Source organism: Podarcis vaucheri, assembly GCF_965113315.1.
Source record: "Podarcis vaucheri genome assembly, chromosome: 1".
In the NCBI taxonomy this organism is placed as follows: Eukaryota; Metazoa; Chordata; class Lepidosauria; order Squamata; family Lacertidae; genus Podarcis; species Podarcis vaucheri.
This window is the reverse complement of record NC_138759.1, coordinates 106,286,965-106,300,267: the sequence shown is the minus strand read 5'-3', so window position 1 is coordinate 106,300,267 and position 13,303 is coordinate 106,286,965. Positions and strand designations below refer to the sequence as shown.

The 13,303-nt window shown below is 41.7% G+C and overlaps 1 protein-coding gene across 50 annotated transcripts in view; it reads left to right on the top strand.

Annotated features, from left to right (window-relative positions):
- The window catches only part of NEB (nebulin), a 153,493-nt gene that overhangs the window by 85,425 nt on the left and 54,765 nt on the right, over nt 1-13,303 (top strand). For all 50 annotated transcript variants that reach the window (XM_082196548.1, XM_082196557.1, XM_082196559.1 and 47 more), the window contains 21 exons: nt 235-339; nt 1,747-1,845; nt 2,043-2,144; nt 2,236-2,343; nt 2,600-2,911; nt 3,064-3,168; nt 3,258-3,362; nt 4,018-4,122; nt 4,841-4,948; nt 5,046-5,159; nt 5,262-5,459; nt 6,490-6,594; nt 7,182-7,286; nt 7,373-7,477; nt 8,540-8,647; nt 8,741-8,854; nt 9,777-9,974; nt 10,934-11,038; nt 11,833-11,937; nt 12,545-12,652; nt 12,991-13,098. In XM_082196548.1, coding sequence (XP_082052674.1) covers nt 235-339; nt 1,747-1,845; nt 2,043-2,144; nt 2,236-2,343; nt 2,600-2,911; nt 3,064-3,168; nt 3,258-3,362; nt 4,018-4,122; nt 4,841-4,948; nt 5,046-5,159; nt 5,262-5,459; nt 6,490-6,594; nt 7,182-7,286; nt 7,373-7,477; nt 8,540-8,647; nt 8,741-8,854; nt 9,777-9,974; nt 10,934-11,038; nt 11,833-11,937; nt 12,545-12,652; nt 12,991-13,098 — 2,622 coding nt within the window. The remainder of the gene's footprint in view (nt 1-234; nt 340-1,746; nt 1,846-2,042; nt 2,145-2,235; nt 2,344-2,599; nt 2,912-3,063; nt 3,169-3,257; nt 3,363-4,017; nt 4,123-4,840; nt 4,949-5,045; nt 5,160-5,261; nt 5,460-6,489; nt 6,595-7,181; nt 7,287-7,372; nt 7,478-8,539; nt 8,648-8,740; nt 8,855-9,776; nt 9,975-10,933; nt 11,039-11,832; nt 11,938-12,544; nt 12,653-12,990; nt 13,099-13,303) is intronic.

Here is a 13,303-nt window from a genome sequence, read left to right as displayed (position 1 = left end):
ATGGTGGTAGGCACAGCATAATCAAAGTGGGGAGTGAAATATTTGTTCCTGGTATATTCTGTGCCTGAATAGTTCCTCCTTTCAGTTTTCTATTATCCCATTCTTTTTGTAGGCCACTGGAAAACAAGCCCTCTTTTCCCTTTCAGTTAAAAGCAATCAAGTTTGGTATGAAACACTCCATGCAGGGAAAAAAGTGCTGCAAATAACTGTTCTTGTTTTCCCCTGACTCTGCAGGCTGTTTATAAATCCGACTTGGAATGGCTGCGTGGAATTGGCTGGATGCCAAATGACTCTGTCTCTGTCAATCACGTCAAACACGCTCAGGACATTTTAAGTGAGGTAATAACAACTAGTTAAAAGTATCAATCGCAGAGATTTTCATAGAATCCTAGAGTTGGAATGGACTCAAGGGTCATCTAATCGAACCCCCTGCAGGGATCTCAGCTAAAGCTTCCATGACAGATGGCCATCCATCCTTTGCTTTAAAACTTCCAAGGAAGGAGAGTCCACCACCTTCTTAAATTGGCCTTCTTTTGTTTGCATTTCATTTATGTTTATATTTTTTATGTTCCCAAAGGAAGCCCAAAGTGGCTAAAAGTAAAGCAGAAAGCAACACAACTAGCACAAAATAGCAAAATGCATGTCAGTATAACAAAACAAGGCATCTAGCAAAATAGAAAGCAAGTCAAAGCAAATTCATGTCAAAATATTGTCAAGTATACAAAAGACCTGTTATCTGCGCAATCTTATAAGTATATATCCGGAAATAATTCCCACTGAGATCAATAAAACTTACTCTCATGTAAATGTACATAGGATTGCAGTCTAGAACCATGATAATTTCTTCAACAAGGAGGCTCCACTTTCTGGCATTAATGTCCCCACCTTGTGTCCCCATATTTGGGAAAGAATGATGCTTATTAACACTAATCCTGCCCCTGACATTTCTTGTTTGTTACTATACCTTATCCTTTACATAGCTATTTCCTGAGGCAGGATTATCTTCCCCTGCCTCCCCCCACAAAAACATCTTGGAGGTCCCGGGCCACAGAGAGGTTAGGCTGGCCTCAACTAGAGCCAGGGCTTTTTCAGATGGTGGAACGCTCTGTCACAAGAGACTAGGGCCCTGCGGGACTTGACATCTTTCCGCAGGGCCTGCAAGATGAAGCTGTTCCACCAGCCTGACCCCCTCCTTTGGCAATCCTCACAGAGCCCAATGGTTGCCATTAATCTGATTTGAACTGATTTTATAATGAAATGATTTTAGAATGTATCATTTTACTGTTGTTAGCTGCTCTGAGCCCGACTTCGGCTGGGGGGGCGGGATATAAATAATTATTTATTATTATTTATTATTATTTTATTATTGTTACTTTGTGGTTCCAAAAGTAATTTTGTTTGCGGGGGAAACAGGGTCGAGTTTCCCCCCTTAAGTTTTGGCTCATTCACCCAGCACTTTGGGCTTGGAGAGGCAATATCTAGCCTTGATATTAAGGTCTGGGTATTTTATACTTGGGGAAAAAACCTTTTTGGAAAGTTAGTGCCTCATTGTCATATGAGAGATCCTAACACAGCAGTGGTAGTTCTGTTACTGAGTGTGGTCTGGAGAGGACAGAAAGCAAGACAAGCATTAACAAGGAAACAGTCCCTGTCTTTGAATATTTCCCCCTCAACTCTCTTTCTTTTCACTTATTGCTGGTGCGATCAATTGTATGGCCTCATTGCTTTTCTTTTATTTCTGCACAGAGACTGTATCGCACAAAAGTTGACAAACAACCATTTACACCAGTGGCTGACAGGGTTGATTATATCACAGCCAAACAAGGCGGGGAAATACTAAGTGATGTAAGTATTACCTCTTATTTTGATTCAGTTCAATGTACACACGTCAGACAGATTTTCTTCATCCACAAAAACTAAACCATATATCTGTGGAAAACTGGGGCTTTAAAAATTCACCAAGTTTTATTGTGTGAGTCTAGTTATACATATATAACTCGTAAATCTAAAAGACTTTTATTATGTATGTTTTACTTTTTCAGATTAAGTACCACCAGGAATGGAATAACATCAAGACAAACTATACGCTGACAGACACGCCACAATTAGATGCAGCTAAAGAAGCAGCCAGGATTCTTAATCATGTATGTACTTTCCATGTTTTGTTTTAATGGACAGCAGTGACAGTCCTTATGCTTCCGACAGGTGCTAACCCTTTATTTCTCTGTTTTACAGCATCTGTACAAGGAGAATTGGGAAAGAGAGAAAGCTACTGGTTATCTTTTGCCTCACGACAGTGTGCCTATCCGCCATGCCAAGCATTCAAGTGATGTCCAAAGCGAGGTAAACACTCTTTAGCTTTAAAATCACACAGATTTCTGCACTATCAAAGAGCCCATCCTTCATATCTTTCGTTTCGGTGGTTCATTTTCTTTTAAAGAAAACTCTTGCATGCTATTCCCAGAGATGGAAGACCACCAAGTAAACAAAGCAGATATGCTTTCATGAAATCATTTACCTCAGTAAGGATAACCCAGAGAATTAGGATTAGGAAAGATCCAGTGTGGATATTTAAAGAACCTGTGTTTTCCCCTTTCAGCTGAAATACAAGGCAGACTATGTCCACCAAAGAGGTCACTACGTCGGTGTCAATAATATGAGAGAGGATCCAAAACTGGTGTGGTTTGAACATGCCGGCAAGATCCAGAACGACAGATTGTATAAACAGGCGTATAACAAAACCAAGTCCAAAATTCATATACCTCCAGATATACTGTCCGTCATTGCAGCCAGAGACTGCCAGCATGTTGTCAGTGAAATTCCGTATCGCCATTACCTTCATGAATGGACTTGCCACCCTGATCAGAATGACTGCATCCAGGCAAAGAAAGCATATGACCTTCAAAGCGATGTAAGTGATTTATGCAGTCAGATCGCACCAATTTAAGAGTTTGATATTGGTATACCCAAGAGCAATTGCCTGGGAAGGGAAATCAAGGCTCAGCTTGTCTTTTGGTCTGCATAGGTGTGAATAATATTCTTCAACTTTTTTAATATGTACAGAATATTTATAAATCTGATCTGGAATGGATCCGCGGCTGTGGCTGGATTCCCTTAGATTCAGTGGAGCATCGGAAAGTGAAGAACGCTCAGAGCTTGATTGATAAGGTAAGATGCAATTTTCATGCATTTGTGGCAGCATCCTATTCATTTCCTATTACTGTTATTTATGATAATCTAATCATGTCTGCCTACAGAGACTCTACACAAAAGAGGCTATTAATAATTTTGCCAATTTCACACCTGTGGAAGACCCTCCAGCTATTGTTCTGGCAAAGGCAAACGCAATCAATCAGAGTGATGTAAGTATCCTTTAAATCAGAATTTCTGAGTAAATACATACTTTCATATATTATAAAAGTGTCATATCTCTTGATCACCACAGCTAGAACTATGAAGGTATTTGTGTAGCTCAAATGTTCAGGAACATACAACAATATTTTAAAAACGGCCACATGCCAAAGTAGTCCTGCGAAAGGAAATGACAGTATTTTTGTGTAAATAATTTTTTGTGGGATATCCCTTAAGGTGGCGTATGGAAGAGTTGCCTCACAATTCATGAAGAATGAAATGTTTAAACAGAATATGTGTTGTGTAATTTGTTTTAACGTGAGCTGTCTTGGGAGAAAGATATTAGAATAAATAAATAGAATAATTCTGTCAAAATGATGGTATGACATTGAATTTCCTATATCATTCAGACGTAATAACAAACATAGGTAAACAACGAGACCCCCCAAAGGAGCTCAGAATGATCTTCATAACTTAGTGAATTTGAAGGATAAAAGAAAACACCCCAGCATGAAGCATTTAGTATGTTCACCTCATGCATCAAGAAGCTGATTAAGACATTCATCCCTTAAGAAGCACAGCATACTGAATATGTCAGGCTAGTGTGTGTGTGGTAGCACATGGAATGATGGGTTAACACTCTATTTAATTTTTTTCTCTCTCTAGCTGAAATACAAAGAAACCTTTAACCTTGAAAGAGGTCACTACATTGGTTCTGATGACACTCCAGCCCTGAGTCATTCTAGAGATATGGCTAAACTGTACAGTGATGTAAGTTTATTGCTGTTCTTGCATCTAATAATGAAAATTCAATGTCTCTTTGTGTTACTACAGGGGTAGGGAACCTCAGGCCACTTGTGATCCCTTCCAGGCCTGTGATCCTTCTCCACCTTCTCCTTGATTGCTTAATTGCAACAATCCTTTTGCTTGTGCATGTGTAGAAAGCCCTGACTTCTGCACAACTGGAATGTAGCCTACTGTACAACTATTTCACAAAATTAGGAAGTGTTTCTTTTCAGTGATAAAGTTTCAGGCTTCTGGGTGAACAGCACATTGAGGATATTGTATGAAAATAGGTGCTACAGTTAGGTAACTTTAGGTCCCTAGCTTAGACAAGTCCCCATCTACTAGCTTCACCCATTGGGAAGGTGCCATATCTTAGTGGTACAGCACTAGGACATAGTGCAGAACATCTTTGGTTCTGCTCCAGGTATAGCTGGAAAGAACATCTCATTGAGACCCTTGAGGGCTGCTGCCATATATAGTTAGACATATAGTAGTCATATAGTAGACAACCCTGTGAAGGTAATGAAATTTAATTCAGGGAAGTATTTACATAGTGTTGTGCTATGAAAAAATTGAAAGAGTCCTAGATTGTGCTGTAGAGAATGCATAGTGGTTTACTTGATTTGTTTTTGCTCTTCAATGATTACATCTGTTGGAAAACATCCTGCTCATTTATATCCCATGTGCACCTTTTGCCGTCTAGAACCTGTACAAGGATTCATGGGAATCCACCAAGGCCATTGGGTACACTCTGCCTCCAGACTACATCCCTATTGTCGGTGCCAAACATGCCGATTACATTAACAGCGAGGTAAGTGTGACCTTTCCCTCGTTAACTACTTTGCCACTGTTTGCTTGTGGGGCTGCTATGTGTCTTATCTAACGTGTCCCATGTTTGCACTTCACAGCTCAAATATAAAGAAGTGTATGAGAAGCAGAAGGGCCATTATCTGGCTGGGACACAAATAAATGATTTCCCAAGTGTTGTCCATTCTCTTGCTTTCCAAAAGATAAGGAGTGCGGTAAGTAGTGTTGTTGTTGTTGTTGGGTGGGGCTCTTCCTTGAGTCTGAATAATGTGAAAAAAACAAACTTACATTTTCCATCTTAATCTCCTGATTTCTAGCTGGCCTACAGGAAGAATTATGAGGACACCAAGGCACACATTCATATCCCGAGCGACATGATAAACCACGTGTTGGCTAAGAAATGCCAGTACATCCTTAGTGACCTCGAATACCGAACTTACCTCCATCAGTGGAACTGTTCACCTGAGGAGCACGATGTTATTATGGCTAAAAGAGCCCAGGAAATTCTAAGCGACGTATGTATTTTCCCGATCAAATTGAGAACCATTTAATTTGCTATAGAGAAGCAGGAAAAGGTGGTGGTGTGAGTAGCTTGCCCTTTTGCTTTACAAATTGGGGCAGTGTGGTTTGTGAAGAAGAAACATCCAACCCAAATCTTGCCGGATCCATAAAGTCATAGGAAAGCATTGGGCAAATCACTCCTCCTATCCCAGCCCAATGGAAAATTTGGTGAAGGATAGGTCCAACAAGTTCTAATAGCCATTATGGCCAAATACCATCTCAATTTACAGAGGCGGTGTGGCACTAAAATTCCAATTGTTAAGTGGAGGAAGGGAAACCCTCAGGAGAAGGGCTGTTGTCTCCATGCCCTGCTTAGAGACAACAGAAACACCTAGTGGGATATAGGATAGTCAACCTTGATGCAATCTAATCAGGCTCTTCTTATGATTTTATGCTTTGGGGAACAAGGCTGTAGTCCAGGCTTTGGCCGGGGGTGGTGGTGCTGGATTCTTCACCAGCACATGGCCCCCCCCTCCACTAACCTGCCAAACAGCCATGAGATGAAGAGTTGCAAAGGTAGAGAGGAGCTGAACTGGCCCAGGATTTTCTGGATCCTGAGTTGCTCTCACATCAGGCATGTTCCAGGTCCAGTTGCTATGGCAGCCTGAAGCTGGTACAGGAATGAGTCCTGATCTGCTTGCTCCACCTTCTGCCACCACCGTGAATGTCTTGGTTGCAGCTGCAGTGGTTGCTCTGCAGCGGCAGGTTTGGACAGCAGCCTTAGATGATGTATGTAACATGCCTGAAGAACTCTATAGAAATACTAACTGTTATTCTAAGAGAATTCTCAAAGTGGGAATGGTAGTAGTCATCTGGAACCCATGCAGGCAGCCCCAGAATACACGTAAATCCCTTATATCACTTCCACTCCTCACTTTTCTGCACTGGACCAAAGCATTAGTATGACTGGAGATGTTTGAAACAATGCATAATGTGTTCATTGCATTTGTGTGTGTGTCCCCCCCCCACTACTGTCATTTGCAGGTTGTGTACAAGGATGACTTAACATGGCTGAAGGGAATTGGATGCTATGTGTGGGACACACCTCAAATCCTGCATGCTAAGAAGTCTTATGATCTTCAGAGTCAAGTAAGCAAATGGATCTCGCCTAATACAGGGATAGTGGTGGTGGTGGTGGTGCTGGAACTGGGAACCATGTCTCTCTATAAGGTTTCTTTATTTGATCAGTTCGGGGTTTGCACCATTTCCCATTCATAGATGTGCTAAAGAATATTGGGAAGCTGGATTAGGAAAGATGCCTGCCTCAGGCCTCAGAGAGCTCTTTTCAATCAGAGTCATAGACAGTACTGAACTACATCCTGACTCAGTATCAGACAAGTCCTTAGAACTGTTGGAATTTCCCACTTGTGGATAAATGTAGGCATAAATTCATTAAAATATGACAGCGGCCATCTTTCCTTCCAGAGAATAAAGCAAGCCACTGTACTTAAAACAGCCGTTAGCTTCCTTGAAAGTGCTAAGTGCACTAGCTAACATTTTAAAAAACCACATCTGATTAGTAGCACATTAAGGCGATTTATTCCCCATACCTGCCAAGGGGACCTCAAAGAAGCCAAAGAAGGAATCCCATTGCTACACAGTGTGCTTAGAGTTGCTTAAAAATCCAGTGTAGCTGTTCTCTGTCCTAATGCCTTCTTTTTGCCTTGGTTTCACAGTTGCTCTACACAAAAGCAGGAAAAGACAATTTACAGAACTACGGTGTGGTTATGGACACTCCGGTTTATGTGACTGCTATCGAGAGTGGTATCAATGCTAGCGACGTAAGTCATTCTCTGGTTCATTCTCTTCCCTTCCCTTGAATTGTAAAGGGAACTACAGTAATGACTGAATCTGCCTTTGATTATAGGTGAAATACAAAGAACAATACCATAAAATGAAGGACCAATATACCACAGTTTTGGAAACAGTTGATCATGATAGGATTCAGAACCTCAAGCACCTTTTCAGTAGTGTGAGTGTTAAACTTTATTTTCAGGGGCTAATGAGATGGGCTGTTTTTGGGTGGTGGTTTATCTTGGAATTCTTTTAGCTATAAGTACCTGGGGATGCTAGCCAATATTTATTTCTTTCCTTCACATGGTGTCAGGGTGGCTTAACCCAAAGTAGGTAGCAACAATGCAGAGTGCTGTACACAGATTAGAACTATTTCAATTAAAATTCACAGTATACAGGTCTCTGATTAACACCATATTGCTACTGCTGTCTGAGGACCCAGCAAAAGGGGTATGTTTCCACCTGATGTTGGAACACAGCATGACTTGGGGCTAGCATACCTGGGTTTACATCCGTACAATCTGGCATGCCTCTTGAAATTGCCACCTGTGGCTAATCACAATACACTTAGGAGAAACTGAAGTTTTTCAGCCCTGCTCCAAAAATTATGGAATTTCCCCATCCTGAAGGATGACAGATCAAGCCTGAGCTTGATGTTTAGTGTTGAAATTTCTTTCCTTTTGGGTTGCCTTTTCTAAGTTGGGGCGTGGAAGGCCATGATTTTTAGTATCCATTTTGTTTGTGTGGATTGAAGCAATTGTTTCCTTCCCTGACTATGTGAAAGAACGTGTAGCTCTAGGCCTTTCTGCTTTAAAAGGCAGAAAAGGTGTCTTAATATTTGGTTCTTACTCATGGTTCTTACTGCTTTGGGGCCTCATAGAAGATGACTCTAAAGCAGCTCAAAAAATTTGGGCTTGTCTACACCAGAGCAAAATATGGATTTGCACCTTCCTGTCCCCATTAACAGTAAGGGCATCTACATGACATCTTCTGCATCCCAACATTTCCCCAGATCCGCCCCCCCCTTTAAATGTGGGATTTTTAATCCTTGAATTTCAACGTTTCCCAGGAGCAGAAGGCCCCACATTTAAAGAAGAGGACAGGAGAACCCTTTGATGGGGAGGACGTCCTGTAGACACACCTACATTAATGGGGAGACAGGCAGGTGCTCCAGTGTAGACAAGGCCTTAGTGCATAGTAGCATATATAGACCGCTGTGCTTTGATTCTTGCCTCTACAGAACCTGTACAAGGACGCCTGGGATAAAGTGAAGGCCACTGGTTTCACATTGCCTCCCGATGCTGTGCCATTTGTCCGTGCCAAAGAACTGAAGCACAATGCCAGTATTGTAAGTGTACCCAAGCAACACATTCCTAAAGATGTCGTACGAATGATGTATCAATCTAAGTAACTTGGATTTCCATTTTCTTTTTCCACATAGGTAAAGTATCGAGAGGAGTATGATCGGTTTAAAGCCCTTTACACTCTACCCAGAGGGGTTCAGGATGATCCCAACACTGCCAGATGCCTAAGGGTTGGCAAGCTGAATATTGATGTAAGGTTTATTTTTGATATAACATCTGATAAGAAAAGTGCCGTCTTACACTTTTTTAATCAGACAACTGGTTTTAGATACTGAAAGGCTATGCTACAGGATTTAGTGTTCATTGGAAGAGAGCACGCTGGGGTCTTATGGTGCCCAGAGGAGAACTTATTGGAAGCAAGAGACTGTCATAGTGGTCAGCACAACCACGAGTCATGCATCAGATTCACAAAGACAACAACTGCTCAGATTTCTGTAGCCTCCTGCAGGCTGCTTCTTGCTCAGGTGTAGTTCAGCAGAAGAACTTCCAACTCTCTGTCTCTCTTAACAGCTCAAACTGCAACATCATAGTTTTCTGCCCCTCTACTTGGTGATGGGTTGGAAAAAGTAATTTCAATTCATTAGCTGTACCCATTCAGGGAATGTCAACTGATCATTGCAGGTATCAGATAATCAGCTTAACAAAGGGTGATTTACCCAGGAGCTATAACAATATGTTGATATAGGTCACCTTCATTCACACAAGTGCATGTAGATCACTAAAGACCAAACGGGTCAAGCAGGCACTCCACTCTGCTGTTTTCCCCCTTAGAGTTGTAGTTTCCCATGATGTCATGCTTGTGCCAGATTGTCACCCTTCACGTGGTTTAATATCTTATTTATATCCCCCCCCCATTATTAGAAGCTTCCCATTATTATTATTATAAAAAAAATACTGGAAGCTAATATTCTGACCTACTCAGATATGACTTCATGAATTGTTTGTTAGTTGTTAGCTAACTCCTGGTATTGTATTTGTTTTAGACTGTTTTTAATATATAATTTGTTGTAACCTGCTGTGGGACCTTAGGATAAAGGGTGGGTAAGAAGAAATAATAATTGTAGTAGTAGTAGTAGTAGTAGTAGTAGTAGTAGTAATTCTATTTTACCCTAGCGCTTATATAGAGAAGGCTATGAAAAGAACAAGGCCAAAATCCATATTGCACCAGACATGGTGGACATAGTGTCAGCTAAGAGCACTCAGAAGAAAGTCAGTGAAATCGATTATCGCATCCGTCTCCATGAATGGGCCAACATCCCAGATCTTCATGCCAATGCTCTTGCTCGGAAAGTCAACGACCAGCTGAGTGATGTAAGTCTGCAAATGATACCAGGTCTGCCTTTGAATAAACTATTTTATATTTGCACATGACAGGAAAAGGAGCATTAATGGTGTGACAAACTACATCTGGGACGCAGGTGACGCTGTGGGTAAAAGCCTCAGCGCCTAGGGCTTGCCAATCGAAAGGTCGGCGGTTCGAATCCCTGCGGCGGGGTGCGCTCCCGTCGTTCGGTCCCAGCGCCTGCCAACCTAGCAGTTCGAAAGCACCCCCGGGTGCAAGTAGATAAATAGGGACCGCTTACCAGCGGGAAGGTAAACGGCGTTTCCGTGTGCGGCTCTGGTTCGCCAGAGCAGCGATGTCACGCTGGCCACGTGACCCGGAAGTGTCTTCGGACAGCGCTGGCCCACGGCCTCTTGAGTGAGATGGGCGCACAACCCTAGAGTCTGGCAAGACTGGCCCGTACGGGCAGGGGTACCTTTACCTTTAAACTACATCTATAAGCTTACAGGCTGTGTTCATTGCCTCTCAACCGGCGTCAGTCCCCTCCCCCCTTTTTGGTGGATGCAGGACATGCTTGCCTTCAAAGGGACAATTAATTGGGCTTTTAATGAACAGAGAACTTTTTCAGGGTTTCAATCTGGAAGTTTTTGCAGCAAGCGTTTTCAGTTTTTCATGCGCCTGCTGTCTGTGTGCAGACAGACAGACATTTGAATCAACCTGACCATAATACAAGTCGTATTACTAGGACTAAATAGGAACTGGCTGAAAAGCAGGAATTTGAGGAAACCGCAGGTTGCTGAAGAAAGAAGTACTGAGAAAATTGAATAACATAATGGCAGCCAATGGAAACTAATGCTAACACTCTAAGCTGGTTTCCATTATGTAGCAAAGTTTCGATCACGATTAAATTACTTAATTTGTGTATGAATGTTTGCTATGTTTTGCTATGAAATTCTCACTCTTCTCTATTTTTAATCCAATATCTTAGATTGTGTACAAAGATGACCTCAACTGGCTCAAAGGCATAGGTTGCTTTGTCTGGGACACCCCTGAAATTCTCCATGCCAAACATGCCTATGACCTTCGTAATGACGTGAGTACAACTTATGATAGCAAATTGCTTGTTCTGAAGCTTCCTGTCTAGCCCTCCTTCAAACTCCTCTTACAGCAATTTTGGGGGCATGGTTAGTAGGTTGAATTGAAAGCTGTCTGCTGTCTGCTTCATGTATTTTATATTGGACTGCACTTTTGTCAGTCAGCCTTGCACGCTTTTGCCACTCAGTAAAACATACATAATACAACAATCTGCTATTTGTTTTTGTTTTTAATTTTTTTGCTGTGGTTTCCCTACTATAAAAGCAGAAGCACCACTGCTTTAACAATAAACTTAATTATCTCCCCTGAATTCAGGTGAGATATGAATACACACATCTCCTTTCTCCACCTTTCAACTTCCTTTGATATTAAAAACAAAAAGCTAATTAACTGAATACAGGATACAATAGTCAGCTGATAATGTTTTGTGCCACTGGGGAAGTGGTAATTCTGTATTGATTTGTTTTGGCTGTTTGTATGTGATGCCAATAAAAGGTTTGATGATGATGATTATGATGATAAGGCAAGACTGAAACAACATGGCAGCCATATTATTGTTTTTGTTGTCATTATTGCTGCTTCTTCTTCTTCTTGGAGTTTTACTTCAGCTTCTTGGGAAGTTGGAGGAGAGGCTTCTTATTTCAGGGCAGCTGCCAGGTATAGCTGGCATATTTGAGGAGTGGTTGGTTGGAGTGCCTTAAGAAAAGCTGCTGAATGGGTGGGACATTTGACAAAGTCAGTGGTGGGAATGAGAAAGGGAAGGTTCAGGTGCTTTCTCTCTCTTTCTCGTAGTTGAAATACAAGTCAAAGGCCAAGAAAATGGAAAGCAACTACACCGTGGTCACCGACACACCTCTCTATGTTCAGAATGTCCAGAGCGCCATGAATCTGAGTGAGGTAAAGGATCTCCATTTCTGTTCACCGCAGCTTCATCGTAATATTTGTTCCTCCCCACCCCCACCCCCATTTCAATTACGCTCTCATTAACAACAGTAGCAGTGCCTTAGTAATGCACATCAAATCAGCCAATTAGTTAGTAGGCTATGTATCCTGTTCAGAGATTCAGTCAGCATTCATAGCCACCCCCCCACCTTAATCACCAGATCCAGTTTACAGTTGTACGCGGGTTCCTATTTTACTCGTGGTTTTATTATTTAGTTATTTATTGCATTGGTGGCTCACCTTTTTCTCTGAGGAACTCAAAGTGGTGTACTTGGCTCTCACTTTTCCTCCTTTAATCCCCACAATACCCCTGTGGTTGGATGGTGCCTTTCCTCTACCCCAGCATTCAAGTGTTTAATGTGTAATGTTTTATTATGGTCTTATATATGCTGGAAGCTGCCCAGAGTGGCTGGGGCAACCCAGTCAGAGGGGCAGGGTACAAATTATTGTTACTGTTACTACTGATACTTTGCCTTCTCCAGATGTATGCCCAGCTCATATTCAGCACATAAGCTTTTACTGTATCACTCAGCACCAGTTTTACATTTTCTATGTTCCTTAGGCCGTTTACCGCCATGACTATGTGCACAATGTCAAAGGGAAATACACTCCAACAGATAAGACGGTGGATTTGGAGCGGGCAACTCATGCTTACAGGATACAGAATGAAGTAAGTGCTGGGGTTGGAGCTACCCCCAGATTTTTACTGCTTTGTGGGTGGGGTTCAAGTGCATACTTGAAAATTCAAGTTGAGCAATTATTGGTGTTCTTGTGCAACAAATCCATTAAAACAACAACAACCACCCTAGACTTTTTTGTGGAAAGGAAAGCAACAGGAAGTATGGGATAGCCACCGCTTGACACAATATCATATAACCACCCCCAAGCAAATGAGAATGAATGCTCAATACCTAATTGTGAGGGAATGTATTCATAGTGTTGCACTTCATTGCAAAATCAGTATTTAAAATTGTCATGAATTTTCTTTTCTTTTCTTTTCTTTGGCAGGGTCTCTACCGAAAAGCTGGCTGGCATGCACTTCCCACTGGATACAAACTCCCACCAGATACCCCTGGTTTCAAGCATGCTAAACATGCCCAATACCTTGGCAGTTATGTGAGTGGTGGATTATTTTTTAACTCATACTACTGTTCCAAATAAATATAGTTGCATGAATAAATAGATACGTGACCAGTTACAAAAATTGTGGTTAATAAGGCAAGGAAAGGGAATGGGGAGGTATCGGGAAAGGGGCAGGAGGGCTTAACTACAATCCTAGATACCTTAAAAGTTAGCATGGATGTAAGTATATATTCATGTT